The sequence below is a fragment of the Rhinoderma darwinii genome, chromosome 4, assembly GCF_050947455.1.
Source record: "Rhinoderma darwinii isolate aRhiDar2 chromosome 4, aRhiDar2.hap1, whole genome shotgun sequence".
Lineage (NCBI taxonomy): Eukaryota > Metazoa > Chordata > Amphibia > Anura > Rhinodermatidae > Rhinoderma > Rhinoderma darwinii.
In genome coordinates, this window is record NC_134690.1 from 172,703,415 (window position 1) to 172,726,883 (window position 23,469).

Sequence of the window (23,469 nt, forward strand, 5' to 3'; positions counted from 1 at the left end):
TTTGGCTGTAAGTTATGGGGCATTGTCGTCTGTCACTGTTTTGGGGGCACTTTGGCTGTAAGTTATGGGGCATTTTCGTCTGTCACTGTTTTGGGGGCACTTTGGCTGTAAGTTATGGGGCATTGTCGTCTGTCACTGTTTTGGGGGCACTTTGGCTGTAAGTTATGGGGCATTGTCGTCTGTCACTGTTTTGGGGGCACTTTGGCTGTAAGTTATGGGGCATTGTCGTCTGTCACTGTTTTGGGGGCACTTTGGCTGTAAGTTATGGGGCATTGTCGTCTGTCACTGTTTTGGGGGCACTTTGGCTGTAAGTTATGGGGCATTGTCGTCTGTCACTGTTTTGGGGGCACTTTGGCTGTAAGTTATGGGGCATTGTCGTCTGTCACTGTTTTGGGGGCACTTTGGCTGTAAGTTATGAGGCATTGTCGTCTGTCACTGTTTTGGGGGCACTTTGGCTGTAAGTTATGGGGCATTGTCGTCTGTCACTGTTTTGGGGGCACTTTGGCTGTAAGTTATGAGGCATTGTCGTCTGTCACTGTTTTGGGGGCACTTTGGCTGTAAGTTATGGGGCATTGTTGCCTGCCACTGTTTTGGAGGCACTTTGGCTGTCACTGTTCTTCTATAAGCAATATCCAGAGCAATAAAACGAAAGTCCAGCATCCATAAACGTGCAATCCTTATTTCATGTGAAATGTTGGTGATGGAATATAGAAGTCACGACACGGTTTTGTTTTGCTGGCCGATCTTTTATCATTGCCCTGGGTATTGCCTAATCCTAGCGAGGTAAATCCGGTCCCGTGTACACACGATACATGTATACTTCTGCAAATTGCAACTGTATCCCCGCAGTTAAAACTGGAGATGTTGTGCTATTAAAACTCTGTGTGGAAGTTCTTACAATTACGGGTCTACTAGACAGGAGAAGGAATGTGACGCATTCATTTGTGTGGTAATGTAACACTACGGGAGTAATATTCCAATAGTAATATGGAGCAGCTACCAAAATGACGAGAATCACGTGACACACGACGCGCATGCTCCACACTCGGACAATGGAACTCCCAATGGGCAGCGCTTCTTTCTGCGTGTGCGTTTGCCGTCTAGTTACGTACTGTCGCGCATGCGTAGAACAGCCGGTCTGTATGCTTCTGAACTAAGACTCATCGGCGGACATGGAGGAACAGAGCCGGAGTCAACAGACAACCCCGAGCGGGAAAGGCAAGGAGGCCGGCAGTGAACAGCGCGATCCGGTGAAGGATAAGAAGGATAAAAAGGAGGAGCAGGAACTGGTGAGATAGTGAAGCGAATGAGCTGTGTCACGGTATGAGAGAGTCAGCGGCCTACATCGGAGGGAGCTGAGTCACCCGGGCCCATACATAACCGGTTCACATGTTCAGTCTCTGGAGAGCAGACCGGCAGAGCCGCTGTATATCAGGACGGATACCTTTTACTGCATAGGTTTTCTGTGTCATTATACCAGTGTGTGGATGTGAACGGGACCAGACTGGTAATAGAGGGGGCACGATAGTCACTACTGGGCGCACTGTTCGTGAATATGGGCAATAAGTCAAAGCAGGATCATTTATACACGTCAAAGCTTTATTAGAGAGAGTAAAACGCCAGGAATAAGAACAATGTCTAAAAATGACCTATTTTTACTGCGTTTATGAGAAAGATAAATACCGTAGACGTGCACCTAAATGTCTTGTATGTGGCAGGCGAGCATACTTAATACTTCATGCGTTGTGCAGATTGCTAATTCGCCCAGTAATGTAGGGGGAATTATGGGAATTGTAGTACACAGCTGAGCTGTGCAGGTCACGTGACCTTCATCTACAACCCGCCCCACTATAGCACCTGGGAAGTGAACAGAGGAGGACCGACAGGGATGGAAATTAGGGTAAGAAATATCATTGGGGGGGACAGAGCCATTGACAGGGTTTTCTTTTCCATAAATAAAAACATTGCGCAGTGGATAAAAAAGCCTCATTGGTTAAGTTAATAAAAAAAATTATTTACCCTGCACCCCTGTATACCCTGCATACTTTGCACCCCCGTATGCCCTGTATACTTCGCACCCCTGTATACCCTGCAACCCTGTATACATCGCACCCCTGTATACCCTGTATACTTTGCACCCCTGTATACTTCGCACCCCTGTATACCCTGAAAACTTTGCAGCCCTGTATACCCTGCAACCCTGTATACGTCGCACCCCTGTATACTTCGCACCCCTTTGTGCTGGTCTATCATATAATACTTGTGTTTACAATTTGCAAGTATTGTTATTCATACAGTAGGTTGGTTAGGAAATAATTGTAGGTTGGTTAGGAAATAATTGCCATGTCTACTAAATCTCTCTCTGTTAATCATCACGTTGCATGTGGTGTTCCTTCTGTTATACACAACGTAGCTAATCTACCGCTCCCTATGAGTAGCTGCGAGTCAGGTAATGGTGGAGTGCAGCAGCCAGGGAATCAAACTCCGGTAGCCGCTCTCCCCAGCATTGTCAGCAGAATAACGCTGCCCCAAGTGGTACCTGTGTTCTCTGAACTGAGAGTGGAGGAGGGACAAGCATCATGACAGTGCTACATCCTCCTTATTGACCCCTTAATGACCAGGCCTTTTGCGCATTAATGACCATTGATTGGTTTTTGGTTTTTCAGTCGCGTTCCAAGAAAAAAAGGCATAGCTTTTTATTTTATTTTTTTTAAAATATTCCCTCGACATATAAGGCCTTGTGTTTTTTTGTGGGACGAGTTTTATTTTTCAATTGCACCATTTTTGGATGCATATAATATATTGATTAACTTTTGTTAACTTTATTTTAGGAGAGAATTAAAAATAAACAACTATTCCAGCTTTGTTTTTTTGCGTTATAAATTTACGCTGTTCACTATGCGGCGTAAATATCATGTTAACTTTATTCTATGGGTTGGCACGATTACGAGGATACCAAATATGTATAGGTTTTATGTTTTTCTACGTTTGCACAATAAAAACCCAATACAATTAAAATGACTTGTTTTGCATCGCTGCATTCCATGAGTCGTAACTTTTATTTTTCAGTCAATGTAGCCTTGTTTTTTGCGGGACAAGGTGTAGTTTTTATTGGTTTTAATTTGGGGTAGATGGGACTTGTTGAATAACTGTTACTTTTATTTTTTTATCGTGGGAATGGGAGCAAAAAATTAATTTTGGTATTGTTTTTTGCATTTGTTTTGGACACCGTTCACCCAGCGGTTTATTTAATGTGTTAACTTTATTGTTCGAGTCGTTACGATCGCAGCGATACTGTGTATGTGTTATTTTTTTGACACTTTTACAAAATAAAACCAAATTTTTTTGGGAACATTTTTATTTTTACTGTAATTATATATTTTTTTCCAGAGACTTTATTTAGCAGCTTTACTTTTTTTTTGTCACTAGGTGACTTTACTTTGCAATCTTTTGATCTCCGATATAATGCTTTGGTATACTTAGTATACCAAAGCATTATTGCCTGTCAGTGTAAAACTGACAGGCAATCTATTAGGCCATGCCTCTGGTATGGACTAATAGGCGGTTGCGGAAGGCAGACATGGGCCCCCGGCTGCCATGGAAACCCATCGGTGCCCTGCGATCTAGTTGTGGGTGTGCCGATGGGGTGACAGAGGGAGCTTACTCTGTCAAACACATTAGATGCCGCGGTCGCTATTGACAGCAGCATCTAAGGTGTTAAACTGCTGGAATCGGAGAGCTCTTTGATCGCGGCAGGAGCCTGGCTGTGTATAACAGCCGTGCTCCTGCTGCTGATCTCGTGGGTATAGTGGCAGTACCCACGAGAACAGAGTGACTGATATATCCGTCGCTATGCGGGAAATAGCTTCTGCTTGTGACGGATATATTAGTCACTTGTCATTAAGGGGTTAATAGAATATACTCTACATAAAACCCTGATTAACACGCAGTCTAGGGGAATTTATTTGCACCTCAGCAGCTCTCCTTATATCGTCATTAAAGAGGCTCTGTCACCAGATTTTGCAGCCCCTATCTGCTATTGCAGCAGATAGGCGCTGCAATGTAGATTACAGTAACGTTTTTATTTTTAAAAAACGAGCATTTTTGGCCAAGTTATGACCATATTGTATTTATGCAAATGAGGCTTTCTAAAGTCCAACTGGGCGTGTTTACAGTAAAAGTCCAACTGGGCGTGTATTATGTGCGTACATCGGGGCGTTTTTACTACTTTTACTAGCTGGGCGTTCTGACGAGAAGTATCATCCACTTCTCTTCACAACGCCCAGCTTCTGGCAGTGCAGACACACAGCGTGTTCTTGAGATCATGCTGTGTCGTCACTCACAGGTCCTGCATCGTGTCAGACGAGCGAGGACACATCGGCACCAGAGGCTACAGATGATTCTGCAGCAGCATTGGCGTTTGCAGGTAAGTCGATGTAGCTACTTACCTGCAATTGCTGCTGCAGAATCAACTGAAGCCTCTGGTGCCGATGTGTCCTCGCTCGTCTGACACGATGCAGGACCTGTGAGTGACGTCACATCGTGATCTCTCGAGAACACGCTGTGTGTCTGCACTGCCAGAAGCTGGGCGTTCTGAAGAGAAGTGGATGATACTTCTCGTCAGAACGCCCAGCTAGTAAAAGTAGTAAAAACGCCCCGATGTACGCACATAATACACGCCCAGTTGTACTTTTACTTTTAAACACGCCCAGTTGTACTTTTGCAAGCCTCATTTGCATAAATACAAAAATGGTCATAACTTGGCCAAAAATGCTCGTTTTTTAAAAATAAAAACGTTACTGTAATCTACATTGCAGCGCCTATCTGCTGCAATAGCAGATAGGGGTTGCAAAATCTGGTGACAGAGCCTCTTTAAAGGGAAAGTGTCGCTAGAAAAATATTTTTTTTTTTTAGTTAAACTGTTAGTATATAAATGTTTAAACATTGTTCTAATTTTTTTATTTTTTTTTCACATGTCAGGAAATATTATAAATTAGATTCTAATTTATAACATTTCCATGTGCTGGTCACTAGAGGGAGCGATTCCCAAAATTGCAGCATTGGCATGTGGTAAAGCAACCTCATTGCTTTATGCTGCAAAATTGGAGAAGACACACTCGCTCTAGTGTCCTCAAACAATCCCCCCTCCTTTATCCTGGCTAGTGTCAGGGGAAAGGAGGGGGTTGAATGTTCAAACCTCCTACACTGTGTGCCGCCATTTTTTGAGCGAATGCACAGTGCAGGAGGATTAGATACAGTGGTTATAACACGAACATACACACAATCACATACACAAACATAACTTACCTGCTCCTTCCGCTCCCTCCGCGCCTAGTCCTTGCTTCTGAACATATCGACGGAAGCCGCGACCGGAAAATGGTGCCGGATGTCGCTTGGCCGAAGACCTTCCTTTTGGACTGTGTGGGAGCGGCGCATGCGCCGTTCCCACACAGATGGCGTACGCTATAGTGAATGGAACGGCTCCCGTTCGCATTCCCTATCGGGATGTATGTGCCGTATTCCATCTCTGTGTGTGTCGTTAATCGACACATACAGAGATGAAAATTAAAATGGCAGCCCCCATAGAGAAGTAAAAGTAAGAAAATAGTACAACACAAAAACACAAATAAATAACATTTATTTTAATAACACACTAAAAGCAATAACATATAAAAAATAATAATTTTGCGACACCTTCCCTTTAAGGTAACAATATTTTGGGAAATTGCTGAATATGCAATTCTATTGTTTAAAAAAAGTTGAAGGCTCTCTTTAACACCAAGTACACAGCATCGTTTGGACCTTAATGACCAGCCTATTTTAGACCTTAAAGGGAACCCGTCACCAGCATTTCACCTATTGAACTTTACTTATCCCTCACTGGCCGCTGCTATAAAAGTTCATTGCCGTTATCCCCTCTCCTAAACTCCTCCTCTGACTGTAAATAACGGTCTGCAAACATTTTGCGCCTTTTATCGTAATAATTCGGTGTCCCGTTGTACGCTCACACCAGAAGAGGACGTCAATGCACAAGCGCAGTATTTTGTGTGCTGGAGGAAGGTGAGGAGCTGTCAATCAAAAGTAAGGCGACGGGATATAACTCTGAAAGACTTGAGGAATGAAGATATGACTCTTTTCAAACGAAGATATGACTCTCTTCTGCTCATTAGCATACGGTGCAGGAACACTAGAAAACTGAATAATAAAGGTACAGAGCCGGCTAAGAAGACAATTATAGGTTATATAAAAATTATTTTTCACCCACTACCACCAGGTATTGCTGGTTTAATAGGTGAAATGCTTGTGGCAGGTTCCCTTTAAAGAGGCTCTGTTCCCAGTTTATAAGTGCCCTATCTCCTACATAATGTGATCGGCGCTGTAATGTAGATAAGTGGTTTTTATTTTGAATAAACGATCATTTTTGACGAAGTTATAAACAATTTTAGATTTATGCTAATTACTTTCTTAATAGACAATTGGGCGTGTTTTTACTTTTTACCAAGTGGGTGTTGTACAGAGGAGTGTATGATGCTGACCAATCAGTGACCAATCAGTGTCATACACTTCTCATTGTTCCAGTCCAGCTTCTTTCACTGCACAATCACACTGGGCTGGAACAATAAGAAATGTATGAGCGCCGCATCTGAAGGGTTAAACGGGTGAGATCGATACTAATATTGATCTCACCCGGTCGAACAGGGATGCCCCCAGCCCTCAGCTACATCTGACAGCTGGGAGATTTAACGACTCCCTGCTCTGTTTATTTATTCCGATGCAGCGCCGTAAAAAGGTTATTGCACCGGAATAAATCCCGTTAGTGGCCGCCGTAAAAAAACACTATGGGGCGGTCACTAACGGGTTAAAGGGATTGTATCACCTACTTTTTATTTTTCCTAATTTAAAACCAGACCGTGAAAAAAAATGTTTTTTTATATTCTATTTTCTGTACATAGTTATGAGGACAGCCATCTTTATGCTGTTAACAGCATTTAGAGATTTGCTTTACAGCAGCCACATTGGCCATATGAACCTGTATACTGGAGATGTTCATTTACTATGGGAGCGTTTTCTAGGCTTTCTCTGTGACCTGTGCAGGAAGGAATAGGAGGAAAGCTGTGTCCATCACCTATTGTCAATGGAGAATCCTGTGTTCTCTATATAGAGGTGTTACCTTTCATAGTAATCCTGCCTGTAATGACAACGAGATGACTGCTGAGAAGTGATCTCTACAGAACAGGAAGTGTCAGTCTATTATGAATGGTGGATCTTGTGTTATCTACCGTATATAAATGTGTAAAGGCCCTTTTACACAGGCTGATATTCGGCTGGTACAGCGAGCACGTTGATCGGCGCTCGTTTGCTCCTGTCACACGGCGCTATGGATGGGGATGAACGGTCGTTACTCTGATCGCTCGTCCCCATACGTTATCATCATGTCGGCAACGTGTCTCCCTATTTACACAGGCAGATGTGCTGCCAGCAACGATAATCTTTTACATTTTTAAAACGATATAACCAGCAGACGTTGACCTCTTTGAACGCTCGTTTGCCCGATAATCGCCCAGTGTAGAATCCCCTTTAAAACCGTGATCTCTACAGAACAGGAAGTTTCAGTCTACTGTGAGGCTCAGTGGTCAGTGTGAAAACTGCAAGATTTTAGTATTTATTTAACCCCTTCAGGACACAGACTATTTTTTTCAAATCTGACGTGTTACTTTATGTGGTAATAACTCCGGAATGCTTTTACCTATCCAAGCGATTCTGAGATTTGTTTTCTCGTGACATGTTATACTTTTTATGTTAGTGAAAAAATGTGGTCGATAAATTTTGGTATTTATTTCTGAAAAACACCAACATTTTAAGAAAATTTGCAAAAACTGATAGTAATACCACACAAAATAATTACTAATTAACATTTTCAAACTTTGTTTGCATCGTTTTTTGAACGTCCTTTTATTTTTCTAGGACGTTACAAGGCTTAGAACTTTAGCAGCAATTTCACATATTTTAAAGAAAATTTAAAAAGGCTATTTTTTCAGGGACCAGTTCAGTTCTGAAGTGGCTTTGAGGGCCTTATATATTAGAAAGTCCCCATAAATCACCCCATTTTGAAAACTGCACCCCTCAAGGTATTCGAATCAGCATTCACAGTGTTTTAACCCTTTAGGCGTTTCACAGGAATTAACCCCTTCCCGCTCCTTGACGTACTATTACGTCATGGCAGCTGTATCGTTCGCGCTCCATGCCGTAATAGTACGTCTCGGGAGTAACGGCCGTTTCGGCCGTCCTCCCGACACATACAGGAGCTGTGACGCTGCTGTCTTGTTCAGCAGCTGTCACAGCTCCTACAGCGGGGACCGATCGCTGTGTCCCCGCTGATTAACCCCTTAAAAGCCGCGTTCTATAGAGATCGCGGCTTTTTAGGGGTTAAGCTGCCATCGCCGGCCTGCTACGCGATAGCGGCCGGCGATGGTGACTATGGCAACCGGACACCAAACAATGGCGTCCGGCTATGCCATAGACGGAAGCCTAGTGGGTCCTGACAACGTCAGGACCCACTATGCTTGCTGTCAGTGAGTAGCTGACAGTTCTAATACACTGCACTACGCATGTAGTGCAGTGTATTAGAATAGCGATCAGGGCCTCCTGCCCTCATGTCCCCTAGTGGGACAAAGTAATAAAGTAAAAAAAAAGTTAAAAAAAGATGTGTAAAAATAAGAAAATAAAAGTTTTAAAAGTAATAAAAGTAAAAGTCCCACTTTTTCCCTTATCAGGCCTTTATTATTAATAAAAATATATAAACAAACAAATAAACTATACATAATTGGTATCGCCGCGTCCGTAACGGCCTGAACTACAAAATTATTTTGTTATTTATCCCGCACGGTGAACGCCGTAAAAAAAAATATTAATAAACCGTACCACAATCACAATTGTTTGGTCACTTCACCTCCCAAAAAATGGAATAAAAAGAGATCAAAAAGTCGCATGTACCTAAAAATGGTACTGATTGAAACTACAGTTCGTTACGCAAAAAATAAGTCCTCGCACGGCTTTATTGATTGAAAAATAAAACAGTTCTGGCTCTTAGAATAAGGTAACACAAAAAGTGAATGATTGTTTACAAAACGTATTTTATTGTGCAAACGCCATAAGACATAAAAAAAACCTATAAACATCTGGTATCGCCGTAATCGTATCGCCCCGCAGAATAAAGTGAATATGTCATTTATAGCGCACGGTGAACGCTGAAAAAAAAATAGTATACAAAAACAATAGTAGAATTGCTGTTTATTAGTCACCACGCCACCTAAAAATGGAATAAAAACTGATCAAAAAGCCGCATGCACCCCAAGAAAACTACAATGGATTCCTCAAGGGGTCTAGTTTCCAAATTGGGGTCACTTTTGGGGGGTTTCCAATGTTTTGGCACCACAAGACCTCTTCAAACCGGACATGGTGCCTAATAAAAAAGAGGGCTCAAAATCCGCTAGGTGCTCCTTTGCTTCGGAGGCCGGTGCTTCAGTCCATTACCGCCCGAGGGCCACATGTGGGATATTTCTCTAAACTGCAGAATCTGGGCAATAAGTATTGAGTTGCGTTTCTCTGATAAATCCTTTTGTGTTATAAAAAAAATGGTATAAAAAGAGTAAATTTCACCTCTACTTTGCTCTAAATTTCTGTGAAACACCTAAAGGGTTCATAAACTTTCTAAATGCTGTTGTGAATACTTTGAGGGGTCTAGAATGGGGTGTTTGATAGGGGTTTCTAATATATGGGCCCCTCAAAGCAACTTCAGAAATGAACTGGAACCTAAAAAAATAAATAAATGAGGCAATACTTCGCTTCTTACATTATACTGATAATGAGCCGTGCCCACTCCGAGATGACCCCAGTTTTGACCGTTTGTATAAACGGAGACCCCTATTAGACCGTTCCAGTGCCCGGTTTTCCCAAGCATACACCCCCGAGAAGTGTTTTTCTATTGATGAGTCCCTGGTACATTTTAAAGGGAGGGTTCAATTCCGCCAGTACCTGCCAGGTAAGAGGGCAAGGTATGGCGTGAAGATGTATAAGCTGTGCGAGAGTGCATCAGGGTATACCTACAGGTTTAGGATATATGAAGGAAAGGCCACCCCCAAACCAGACTGCATCCTGGACTACAATAGGTACATGGGAGGGATGGACTTGTCAAATCAAGTCCTGAAGCCCTACAGCGCCATGCGGTGTAGTATAAGAAGCTGGCCGGGCACATCATACAGATGGCTTTGTACAATGCGTATGTGCTACGTCGATGTGCAGGCCAGAGGGGAACTTTCCTGGAATTTCAAGATCTAATCTTTAGGGACCAGGAAGGGGGGGCGCATCGTACCAGGGCAACACTTTCCAGGAGAAGGTCCCCAAACCGGTGGAAAGGGAAAGAGTCAAAAGAGGTGCAGAGTCTGCTATAAGAGGGGGATAAGGAAGAACACAATATACCAATGTGACACGTGTCCCGAAAAACCAGGGCTCTGTATAAAAGATTGTTTTAAAATGTATCATACATCCCTTGATTTTCAATTTACCCTGATGCACTCCGCACAGCTTACCCCCCTCATCTTTCCCTTCTGAGCCCTGCCGTATGCCCAGGCAGCTGATAACAGCCACATGTAGGGTATTGTCGTACCCAGGAGAACCCACATTACAATTTAAGGGGTGTATATCTCCGGTGGCGCATGCTGGGCACACTATATTGGACACTGAAATGGCATATACATATATAAAATTGCAAATCTCACACTGCACCATCTGCTGCGCATTATCTTTTACACAGTACCTGTGGGGTCAAAATGCTCACTACACCTCTAGATGAATGTCTTAAGGGGTGTAGTTTTTAAAATGGGGTCACTTCTCGGGGGTTTCAACTGTACTGGTACCTCAGGGGCTTCTGCACACATGACTTAGCACCAGAAAAGCTCCAGTAGGCCAAATGGTGGTCCTTTCCTTCTGAGCCCTCCCATGGGCCCAAAGGGCAGTTTATCACCACAAATGGGGTATTGCCGCACTAAGGACAAATTGGGCAACAAAATGGGGTATGTTGTTCCTTGTGAAAATAAGAAATTTTGATCAAAAATGACATCTTATTGGAAAAAATATCATTTTTTTCATTTCACAGCCCAATTCAAATAGGTGCTGTGAAAAAACTGTGCGGTCAAAATGATAACAAAAACCATAAATGAATTCCTTGAGGGGTGTAGTTTCCAAAATGGGGTCACTTCTGGTGGGTTTCCATTGCTTTGATACCTCTGGGGCTCTGCAAATGCAACATGGCACCCGAAAACCAATCCAGCAAAATCTGGACTCCAACAAACACATAGCGCTCCTTTCCTTCTGAGCCCTCCCATGGGCCCAAACGGCAGTTTATCACCACAAATGGGGTATTGCCGCACTAAGGACAAATTGGGCAACAAAATGGGGTATGTTGTTCCCTGTGAAAATAAGAAAATTTGATCAAAAATGACATTTTATTGGAAAAAATATCATTTTTTTCATTTCACAGCCCAATTCAAATAGGTGCTGTGAAAAAACTGTGCGGTCAAAATGATAACAAAAACCATAAATGAATTCCTTGAGGGGTGTAATTTCCAAAATGGGGTCACTTCTGGTGGGTTTCCATTGTTTTGATACCTCAACGCCTCTTCAAACCTGGCATGCTGCCTAAAATATATTCTATTAAAAAAGAGGCCTCAAAATGCACTAGGTGCTTCTTTGCTTCTAGGGCTTGTGTTTTAGTCCACGAGCGCACTAGAGCCACATGTGGGACATTTCTAAAAACTGCAGAATCTGGACAATACATATTTAGTAGTGTTTCTCTGGTAAAACCTTCTCTGTTACTAAAAAAAAATTTAATAAAATTGAAATTCAGCAGAAAAAATGAAATTTGCAAATTTAATTTCCACTTTGCTTTAATTCCTGTGAAATGCCTGAAGGGTTAAAAAACTTTCTATATGCTGTTTTGAATACTTTGAGGGGTCTAGTTTTTAAAATGGGGTGTTTTATGGGGGTTTCTAATACATAGGCCCCTCAAATCCACTTCAGAACTGAACTGGCACCTTCAAAAAAAGGCTTTTGAAATTTTCTTAAGAATATGAGAAATTTCTGTTTATGTTCTAAGCCTTGTAACGTCCAAGAAAAATAAAAGAATGTTCAAAAAACGATGCCAATCTAAAGTAGACATATGGGAAATGTGAACTAGTAACTATTTTGGGTGGTATAACCGTCTGTTTTTCAAGCAGATGCATTTAAATTCTGAAAAATGCTATTTTTTGTAAATTTTCTCTAAATTTTGCAATTTTTCACAAATAAAGACTGAATATATCGACCAAATTTTACCACGAACATGAAGCCCAAAGTGTCACGAGAAAACAATCTCAGAATCGCTTGGATAGGTTTAAGCATTCCGACGTTATTACCACATAAAGTGAAATATGTCAGATTTGAAAAATGGGCTCTGAGCCTTAAGGCCCAAACTAGGCTGCGTCCTTAAGGGGTTAAAGCAAAGTAGAGGTGAAATGTACAAATTTTATTTTTTTTGCCGACATTCATTTCTAATACATTTTTTCTGTAACACAGAAAGTTTTATGCAACTCAATATTCATTGCCCAGATTCTGCAATTTTTACAAATATCCCATATGTGGCCCTAGTGCGCTAATGGACTGAAGCACCGGCCTCCGAAGCAAAGGAGCACCTAGAGGATTTTGGGCCTCCTTTTTTTTTTAGAATATATTTTAGGCACCTTGTCAGGTTTGAAGAGGTCTTGTGGTGCCAAAACAGTGGAAACCCCCAAAGTGACAGCCCGTTTTGGAAACTACACCCCTCAAGGAATTTATCTAGGGGTATAGTGAGCACTTTGACCACACAGGTTTTTCACTAAATATGGAATTAGTCTGTAAAATGAAAATCTACTTTTTTTCTGAAAAAACATAGAAATTTTTAATATTTACAAGGAATAACAAAGAAAATGTACCCCAACATTTGTAAAGCATTATAGCTGGGGTTGTTACAAACGTGGTGATACCAAATATGTGTACTTTTTTTTCCTATAATGAAAGTCTTATTATAGGAAAAAACTAATTTTTTGTTTATATAACTTTTAAAAAAGGTGTAAAAATAAAACATTTTTATTACTTTTTTTTTTTTCTTGTCCCACTAGGGGACATTTAGACTTGCAGCTTTGATCGCTGCTAGAGTACATTACACTACCTACGTAGTGTAATGTATTCTAACCGTCATTGTGATGTGACAGTCACACTGACAGGAAGCCAAGGAGGACCGCCCAGAGGCTGCTCCTCCAAGGCTTCCGTACATGGCAACCCGGAGGTCATTGTCTGGCCTCCGATTGCCACGACAAGCATTGGCAGCCCCCACAATTACTTCGTGGGGGCTGCCGATGTGCTTCAAACCCCTTAAATGCGGCGATCGCAATCGGTCGCCGCTTTTATGGGGTTAATTGCCTAAATCAGCGGCGATGGTCTGCTGACCGGCAAGACTGGTGTCAGCTGTCGGGGACAGCTGACCTCCCGTTCCCGGACACTGTCCGTTAAGACAGTGTGCGCCGGGAACCGCTCCGCAACTGTACGTCCTGGTGCGGGAAGCAAGCCCTCTCCAGGACGTACAGTTGCGGTGCAGCGCGGGAAGAGGTTAATATAGATAATCTAAATAAAAATCTCAATATTTTTGGTGAACGTAAAAACTTGATTTAAATAGTATGTTTTCTGCTGACATTCTCTTTACGGCTTGTCCACACGTAGCGGAATTGCTGCAGAAAATGTTTAATTTTGCAATTCAGCAGAAAGTAGCAGGATTTCCGCTGCAGAAAAACCGCACCATTTCCTGCATGTTTTACAGCAGAAAATGGTGTGGAATTTGCTGCATTTTTCCCAATGCTGGGAAATTGTGATATCTTTTCTGAAAAACACAGCAGTTCTGTCCACTTTCTGTAGCAGGAATTTACGTGCTGCGGTACGAAAAATATGCACCGCGGGTCAATTTCTGGTCGGAAATTTTATGCAGCGTGTGGATCAGATTTGTTAAATCTCACCCACTATGCTGCTACTGTATTCTGCTGCGTATTTTCCGTCCGCAATGCCTGACAGAAAATCCGCAGCAATTCCGCTACGTGTGGACAAGCCCTAAAGGGGTTGCCCCAAGATTAAAAATGATCACTTACCCACTGCTTGGAAACAAGTGATCTCTGTACTCAACTGTATCTGTCAGTTCCATTGACTTGATTGGCAGGGTGCATTGTCGTCTCAATTCAAATTTCTCCTCGTTGAGATTGTGCAGTGCGGAAGTTTCTGAGAGTTTGCGACCCCCGTTCTAGTGATCTACAGAAGTCAACATTCCAAAAGCCATAACTGTCTGTTTTTTTTTTTTTTCCATAGCCATATTAGAGCTTGTTTTTTTGCAGAATTGGTTGTATGTTTTTAATGGCCCCATAATTTGGGCTACATATAATGTATTAAAAAACTCTTATAAAAAATTTTTTTCCGGTGATTGGAAAAACAAACCGCAATTCTCCTGTTCTGGGGGTCTTATTTTTACAGTGTGGTGCATCTGCATTCCAAGAGCAATTTTTTAGTCCCGCTAGGGGTTTTGACTCTGCAATAGGGATGTCACGATACCAGAATTTAAACTTCGATACCGATACTTCGTTTAGTATTGCGATTTCGATACCAATTTCGATACTTTGCCAACCGTAATAAAAAAAAAAGTTCTTCCGTTTTCTGATGTGAGGCGCGTGGTGTGATGATGAATTTAACCTCCACGTGCCTCACATTAATAGTAATTAACTCCATGTTTCTCAGTCATAATGGGTTAATGTGTAAGGTACATGATGGGGTTAATTACTATTAATGTGAGGAACATGGAGGGTAAATTCATCATCACACCTCGCGCCTCACATTAATAAGTGAAAGAAAGCCGTGTTTATTTTTTTTTTTTTTACAGCGTACGGCTCATAAATGATGCAAAAAAATTGTTGTGCGCACCAATACTGAATGTGTATATTTTATGTATTGAGACTTATTTTAATGTTTATTGTAAAAAAGGTGTATGTGTTTTTTTTTTTTTTTTAAATTTGACATTACTTTGTTTTTACTTTTATTTTTAAACTTTAATATACTGGCATATATCCGATATGTGCCAGTACATTAGCCTGTGGACGGATAGTACACAGGCTGTTGTTAGGACATACCCAAGTATTCCCTAACAGGAAATATGGTAAGACAGCCCTGGGGTCCGTCAATAGACCCTGGGCTGTCTGCCCATATATGGTATGGCCCTCGATCGCGTCACAGGAATTCCCTGTGATGCGAGACATGGGCATCTCCCTTCTCATTTTCTCCTGAATACTGCAGTCCGCTGTGATCGCAGCATTCATGGGAATAGCGGCAGAGATGAGCGATTTCTATGATCTCCACCAGCAGGGCTGCAGCTGTGTAATACAACCATTGTCCCACTCCTGACAGGAAGTGCACGCGCGGTCAGCATGAGGAGATTTGGCAGGCGCTGCATATTAATGAGCGGCGGTTCAGGCACTGAAGACAGAACATCGGGGTGTTTTGCAGTGCACCCACCGTGTTCTGTCTTCAGTGCCGCTGCTCATTAGTGCAGCGCCGGCCGCATCACATCATACTGACCCCGCGCACTTGTTATCAGGACTTAGGAGCGCGGCAATGACTGTATTACACAGCCGCAGCCTCGCTCTCATACATTCATGTATTACTATACTTAGCTGTGCGGCTGCGCAGCTAAGTATCGAAATACAGGAAATAGCGGTATCGAACCGTTTGGGGATGCACAGTATCGAAACAGTATCGAAGTTTCGATGCATCGTGCATCCCTACTCTGCAATCATTTGATCGTCAACTTACTAAACTGCAGTACTCCTGTATTGCAGTGTATTATTGTGGTCATTATTACAGGCAGCCTATTAGGTCTTCCCATACCTCAGGGCTCATTCAGACGAGCGTAAAACTCGTCCCTGTGCGATGCATGGAAATCACTCACACCACACGGACCCATTGATTTCAATGGGGCTGTTCACACGTGTGAGTTTTCATATAGCGACAGTCCTATATTGGTGCGTTTTCAAAATGAAGACAATGGGTGCGTGAAAACCACGCACCGCACGCAAGGGAGCCTCCTGCCTCTAAAACCATTAAGACATCTGAGGGGTTAAGCGGCCACAATTGGAGTTATTTCCTAGTATAAATCCTACCACAATGTGGTCCCTGTTAGCGGATTTCAGGGACTGCAGCTGCCATTTCTTGTTTGTTTATACACGAATACACCATGTGCATAGGCGCTGTGTATATAGTGCATCCATGCACGGTCAGGCTTTATGTAAACGCTATGTACGCGCTACCTCCGGACCACATTTTAGTAAGGTATGTATCAGTAATTGCTCAGAGATATTTGTCCTTTTCTAAAAGTCTTGATTGAAAAGAAGAGCATGTGACCTTTTTCTTTTTGAGTTTTATAGTATGTCTACTATTGGTATGAGCAGGTCAGGAGTACAGTACAACAATGAGACTTGCCACTACATATGCTACTTGTTCTTACAGTCTGAAGAAGACAAGCAACTGCAAGATGAACTTGAAATGCTGGTGGAAAGACTGGGGGTCAGTATCCTGCCGTTTTTTGTCTGTCCACTATTTATTGGAGAACACATCCATCATTTTGTTGTCTTATAAATGCATTTGTCGTTCCATAAATGTTTTGTATTTTTTTTTCCCTATAGGAGAATGACAGCTCACTTTACAAACCGGCTCTGGAAGAACTGCGTAGACAGATTCGCTCTTCCACCACCTCTATGACCTCTGTTCCCAAACCTCTGAAGTTCTTGAGGCCACACTATGGAAAACTTAAGGAGGTTTATGAGAATATGGAACCAGGAGAAAATAAGGTGAATATTAGTATGTTGGTTGTTTTTTTTAGCAGCCTAGGGTATTATGGGTTGTGAAGAGCTGCCTTTCTAATGATAAATACATTTTTGGAAATCAACGTTGAGCTGTTTTTTTTTTCGTTTTTTTTTATGTGCTTTTTAATTCTGTTTTTCTCCTTGTTAAATACTCATTTATGCCAACTTGACCGTTGCTCATCCCAGCCCTGTTCTCTTAAAACTACTGGCAGCCTTGTTTAGATGCCGACAGAAGGTTCTCTCACACATGTGGCATGTCCAGGACAGTCCAAACATGATTGTCATGCCTCTCGACTATTAAACATTGTGCAGGGCAATGATGTGGAGCATGACCATGAGAATTGGCCTTATAGAATAGAAAAAGAGGTTGGCTTGATAAAAATACTTTCTGCTGATATTTCAATACTAAGAGATGTAAGGGAATGGGTTAGGTGAGTGTTATGGGAAGACCCTGGTAATTGAGTTTTTCCTAGAATATGTTTAAACTACAGATCTCGTAGGTGGGTTAAGGTTTCTTTATATCTATATGTGTAAATTCTATAAAAGTGGAAGAACTCTGTGTGTTCTGATGGTTTTGGTTATTTGGAATTCATGCATAAATCCAAATATTACAATCCATATAGTGGTATTTTGGGTCAAATTCTGATCAATAATGACTATTTTTTTTTCTTAGCGTTTTGCAGCTGATATAATATCTGTTCTTGCTATGACTATGAGTGCTGAAAGAGAATGTCTCAAGTACAGACTCTTAGGTTCACAGGAGGAACTGGCATCATGGGGACATGAGTATGTAAGGTAAGGCACAGAATCCTGTTTGGGTATTCAAAATCGCTTTTGTGTAGCCATTGTTTTAAATGTTAGGTGTTAGTAAATCCCTTTTACTGATATATTGTTATGATTTTAAAGTATGTATTCCTCCAATATGTATGGATTGCTTCTGCATCGGACTGAAAGTAATATGTAACTTAAATGTGACCAAAAATGCCATCTAGATTCAATCTTTATTACAGTCTCCCTCGAATGTGTGCAGTTATTTTTGTATGAATATAAAACCGAAATATGTGTTATAATTTCGGTTCTCACTTTGATCTTTGTTAGGCACTTGGCTGGGGAGGTGGCCAAAGAATGGCAAGAAGTGGAGGAATCTGATAAATCCCAGAGGGATACTCTGCTGACATTGGTAAAGGAAATTATCCCATACAATATGGCGCACAATGCTGAACATGAAGCCTGTGACCTGCTCATGGAAATAGAGCAAATGGACATGCTGGAAAAGTACATTGATGATAATGCATATTCTAAAGTTTGCCTCTACCTCACCAGGTGAGTCCCATATGCCTGTCCAGTATACCAGTCCTTTTTAAAAAATAAAAAAAATTACACCAGTTATCAAATGTAAGTCGCAATCTGGGAGAAGTTAAGACTTCCTGATGAATAATTCCAGCAGCTTACCTGAGCTTTGTTAGTTAGGGAATTCGTTCAGGAGACGGTCTACCAACAGCACTGCCATCAGTGACTTAAACTGCTCGATCGTCGTGCTCCTGGTGATTTAGCAGTGTCGTGACGTAAAGGGCAGAAGGGCTGGTGGCACCTATTGATCCGTGCTATTAGCATTTCCGCCCCCTACTCTTTGTTGGAGAAGTTAGCGGCGGGTCCTTAGTGTGTGTGTGTGTGTGTGTGTGTGTGTGTGGATTCTAAAATGAGGTGGGCTGAGGCAGTTTGCAAGGTGGGACGTTGGGTTTGATGTATGAAAACTATCTATAGCAACTAATGAGTTCTGCTTTAATTTAGTAAATTGCACTAGCAAAAAATATAGTCCCAAATTTGATACAGGAAGACCATTACCTCCTGGAGAGTTTATTTAGCCATTGTATTTTTTAGTCTGGACGGTTTTCCTAATGTGCTGCTAATACACTTAAAGTTTTTGTCCTCAGTTGAAGTTTTATGCAGGATCACTGGGGATGTACTGGTCCTGTATCACTGTTTAGAACTGTTCTGTAATATTTACTTTTGAGTGATATTCACCCAGTTTACCCGGCGCCAGTATCTAGTTTTCTATCAGCTTGGGGGCGTGGAAGTCTGGCAATATTACTCTGTGCCAGACTTCCCTACCCTCACTTCCCCTGAGGCTTTCCGGCTTACTCGGGGGCGTGCACGAAGCCTCTGCCAATCGGCTTCAATCCCTGCCCCTCTGTGTATCCCGGTCGGCTGGTACACAGAGGGGGTCTGCAACATGCCTTCCGGCCAATCGCATTCAAGAACCATCAAAATGCTCGACCCTCTGTTTTGCCTGCTCGGCTTCTGTACATGCAGGAGCAACGGATGTTCCTATCAGACTGCACAATGGTAAGTCCACTGCCCGTGCTTTGCCTGTGATTTACTTTATTACATTGTTTCACTGCATACGAAGTATCTTTCTCTATGTATGCAACGGAGCAATGTAATATGGATACAGAGGCTCTATTTCTGTTGCCTGAAGAGACCCGCCCACCAACTTCCTGCATTCCGTCTCAGCATCCTCTGCTGCTATAGACGGAATTCTCTTCCTAACAGGCAGCGGGCAGCAAGTTCCAAAGATAGGAGCCCCCTAGTGGTAGGACATTATGAACAGAGTTTCACACAGAAAATCTCAGAATTGCAACAACGAATTGCAATTATGGTCAGCCTCAGCGGAACTATTTAATGAGAATAAGTTGTGGCCATTTAACTATTCTTTTTTTTTTTTTTTTTTTTTTTTTTTCATTTTCATTCAGTTGTGTGAGTTATGTTCCTGAACCTGAGAATTCTTCCCTCTTGCGCTGCGCACTCTCCATCTTTCGCAAGTTCAATCGTTCTCCAGAGGCGCTGCGCCTTGCTCTCATCCTCAATGACATGGAGCTTGTGGAAGACATCTTCACTTCTTGCAAGGATGTGTAAGTTTGTTTTTATGTTTATTTGCCGTTAATATATAATGGTTTCTTACTGGGCATATAATTCAATCCAGTAATTTTTACTGACTTATAATGTAGCATATTCTGTTATGCTTTTTTACCCAAAAAAAGACTCCATTACACACACATGCAATGACCGTTCTCTAATAACCTGGGGCACCTATGTTTTACAGCCTAACCTAATGTTTTTGTGAGAAAACAGTATAACAACTCAAAGTATCGAATATAAAAAAAGGCAAGATGAGAGGTGGTCCATGCAGGCCGGGCAAAGAGGACTACTCCACATCAGAGACATAAAACAAAGGAAACCAAGGCAATGAACATAAACAGGAGCGTCGAGGTCAAAATATGCATATAACAAAGAAGCATTAGGACTTAACCTAGTTGGGGAGAAAAAGAGACCGCCATTAGGCTACAAACATAGTTGAAAAAAATAAGTCCAGGCCTTGATTTAAGATACGAAATACCTCAATTCGGGTACACTTGTTATAGGGAGGTGGTAGAGAGAAGGGGAGGGGAATGGCAATAGGTGTACAGGAAGACATAATAGACTTCTATTCATCCACCTCCATATAGAGGATCCTGTAGAACCACGTTTTAGCTAATTTATCAGTGGTATGATGTACACTTGTAGTGAGATCCTCCATGAGTATGATCTCTCTGGTTTTGGCAAACCAGAGCTGTAATGCTGGACTCTTACTGCCCCACAGAACTGGGATGCATGCATGTGCAGCATTTATAAGACGCTGAATGACATGACGTTGTGATTGCACCGAGGTGTCACAATCCTGGAGTAGAAAGAGAGCCTGAGAACAAAGTCTATAAATGTAGAGGAGATTTGCCAGAGCTCCTCCCAAAAACCCTGCTTCCTTCTTTGTTCCCTTGCTCCTCCCCTTTTTTTTTTTTTTTTTTTTTTTTATTTAACTTCATATTTGTGACATCCTGGTGCAATCATACCACCGTTCTGTCATTCAGCATCTTACTAATCTTCAGGCCACATCACCAGCAAATTGGGGAGACTGATAGGAACATCTGGTGGAGCCAACAGGGGACCCTGTACCAGTGTTAAAGCAGCTAGACGCCTGCTTCTTGATATCGGCTGGAGTGGAAGTACTTGTGGGTAAACTAATAAATGATCGCATTGTTCTTAGGTAAAGTGTAATTCCAAGGTCAGGTTCCCAGTGGGGGAGGTAGCTAGGGGGGGTGCTCCTGATGAGTAGATGACGACAAAATAGCATACATTAGAGAGCGGGAACATCTAATGGGGCAGTTGCCACAGCAGAGCAATTCAAAGGAGGTTTGAGCTTGCGAGAAAGACGGGGAGGTAGTGAAAGCAGAAAGTGTAGCAGCTGGAACTCTTTCCAGAAACCAAGCACAAATCCAAGTCGGTAAACAGGGAGGCATTGGTTGTACTCCAGAAACTGAGGCTCAAAGCCAGTTGTGCTCAGACCATTTAGAAAACCAGACATCTGATGTTCTGAAGGGAAAGCACTATTACATAGAATTGGAAAATAAAGGTGAGGGGAAATTGCTGTCCGGGTGAGGAAAGGGTGAGTGGGCGGTATAGTGGCGCCTATGACAGGATGTTTGGGCAACTGAGGGAGATTGTTGATGTCTTCTGAAGAAATCCAACCAGGGTAGGGGCTTGTCCACATGGAATTGCTGCTAAAAATTTCTGCAGCAATTCTGGATAAACCGCACAATTTCCTGCAGAAATTGGTGCGGATTTTGCGGCGTTTTTCTTTATGCTGGGAGATGGTGAGATCTCCTGAAAAACGCAGCAATTTAGTCCAGTCTCCAAAGGTGGAATTAACGTGCTGCGGTACGAAAAATACACACCGCAGGTGAATTTCTGCGCCGATTTTACGCAGCGTTTGGATGAGATTTGTTAAATCTCATTCACTTTGCTGCTACTGTTTTTCTTCTGTAACTGTGGCTGCCATAGAAACCTAAGTAACCTAAACAGCCCTTATATTGTGAAGGGAAGTGTCTGGTAAAGCCCAGCAGCTGTGCCCTGCAGTGGGCACCCGGTGGTCACATGATCTCTCACTACTGGGTAATAAAACAAGATGTAACTCGTGAATAAATAAACTTGATTAGTTGACCTTTCCTACATAAGCCTCTACCAGGTCTGCTATTTTAACATGTAACTTTTGAATACAATAAAATTAGTTTAATTTGGTCTTATCAAAATTTCAGAGTTGAGTATCGGACTAAATCTCAATGTGTTCAGTTCTTCTATTTCATATGTACGATATATAAATAGTGAGATTGATAAATCCAAGCCAAGTGTTACTAGGGTTAAAATGTTTCTTCCTGAATTTTTGAATGTTCTCTCTACTCACATTTAAAGACGTGTTTTTCCAGGGTTATTCAGAAACAGATGGCTTTTATGCTTGGCCGACATGGCGTCTACCTCAGTCTGAATGAAGATGTAGAGGAGTATGAGGATTTAACCGAAATAATGTCCAACGTCCAACTTAATAGCAATTTCCTTGCCTTGGCCCGGGAGGTGAGTTCTCTGATTTGACCCTTCTTTTTCCACATTCTTTTGTACTGTAATCTATATACCCACCTCTTGTTCTATTTGCCGCCTTTAGCTTGACATCATGGAGCCCAAAGTGCCAGATGATATTTACAAAACGCACCTGGAGAATAACCGTAAGTTGCGTAAAGTGATTCCATGTGTAGAAAGTAAGCGAGAGTCATGTATGTATCCCTTTTATAATATCTGTATATTTATTGAAAGGATTTGGAGGTAGTGGATCTCAAGTGGATTCAGCAAGGATGAATTTGGCTTCCTCCTTTGTGAATGGATTTGTTAATGCAGCCTTTGGTCAAGACAAGCTGCTGACCGATGATGGGAACAAGTGGCTGTATAAAAACAAGGATCATGGTAAGCGTAACTAGCGCGCGTTGCTTCTTTATTCCGCTCATTCTGCAGTACGTAGCTCACTAGTTTCCATTTGTCTTTAGGAATGTTGAGTGCAGCTGCTTCTTTGGGAATGATCCTTCTCTGGGATGTGGATGGAGGTCTTACTCAAATAGACAAGTACTTATATTCTTCAGAGGACTACATTAAGGTAAGAATCGCTTCATAGGAAGAGAATACAGAGTTCACATTCTTGATTTCAGGTTTCAAAATAATTAGTGTTTTTCATCGTACATTTTACTGTTTGCGCAGCTATGAGAGCTTACAGGGATGTTAGTGGATGCTACTTCATCCGCCACATTTCCTTAAAGGGGTTGGTCAGTCTTTTATGAAAACGGCATTCCTGGTACTCACGGCTGCTGTTTACTTTAAGCACTTCGGCCCCATGTGCACAACCGTAGATTTCATCTGTAATTACAGACCCATCACTTCTTTTGACCACTGACACCTTCCCGTATATTTACAAGAAGGTGTCCGCGCCGTAGAAAGGCTCCGCAAATGATAGGACATGCCCTATTATTTTCTTTTACGGACCATGCTTTATAATGTGGGTGGCTGTCGCCGGCCGTGTACGTAATCGTGGACCGTGATTACGGTCACGGTCGTGTGCAGGGGGCCTAAGATGATTCTGTCTCTCCATCAC

At 42.1% G+C, this 23,469-nt stretch overlaps 1 protein-coding gene across 1 annotated transcript in view; it reads left to right on the forward strand.

Moving 5' to 3' along the window:
• The first annotated feature begins 1,094 nt into the window (after positions 1-1,094).
• The window catches only part of PSMD2 (proteasome 26S subunit ubiquitin receptor, non-ATPase 2), a 30,604-nt gene continuing 8,229 nt past the window's right edge, over positions 1,095-23,469 (forward strand). The window contains exons 1-10 of the mRNA XM_075861904.1: positions 1,095-1,289; positions 16,609-16,665; positions 16,785-16,949; positions 17,638-17,759; positions 18,063-18,287; positions 19,718-19,876; positions 22,262-22,406; positions 22,495-22,555; positions 22,644-22,790; positions 22,871-22,977. Coding sequence (XP_075718019.1) covers positions 1,173-1,289; positions 16,609-16,665; positions 16,785-16,949; positions 17,638-17,759; positions 18,063-18,287; positions 19,718-19,876; positions 22,262-22,406; positions 22,495-22,555; positions 22,644-22,790; positions 22,871-22,977 — 1,305 coding nt within the window. The 5' untranslated portion in view covers positions 1,095-1,172. The remainder of the gene's footprint in view (positions 1,290-16,608; positions 16,666-16,784; positions 16,950-17,637; positions 17,760-18,062; positions 18,288-19,717; positions 19,877-22,261; positions 22,407-22,494; positions 22,556-22,643; positions 22,791-22,870; positions 22,978-23,469) is intronic.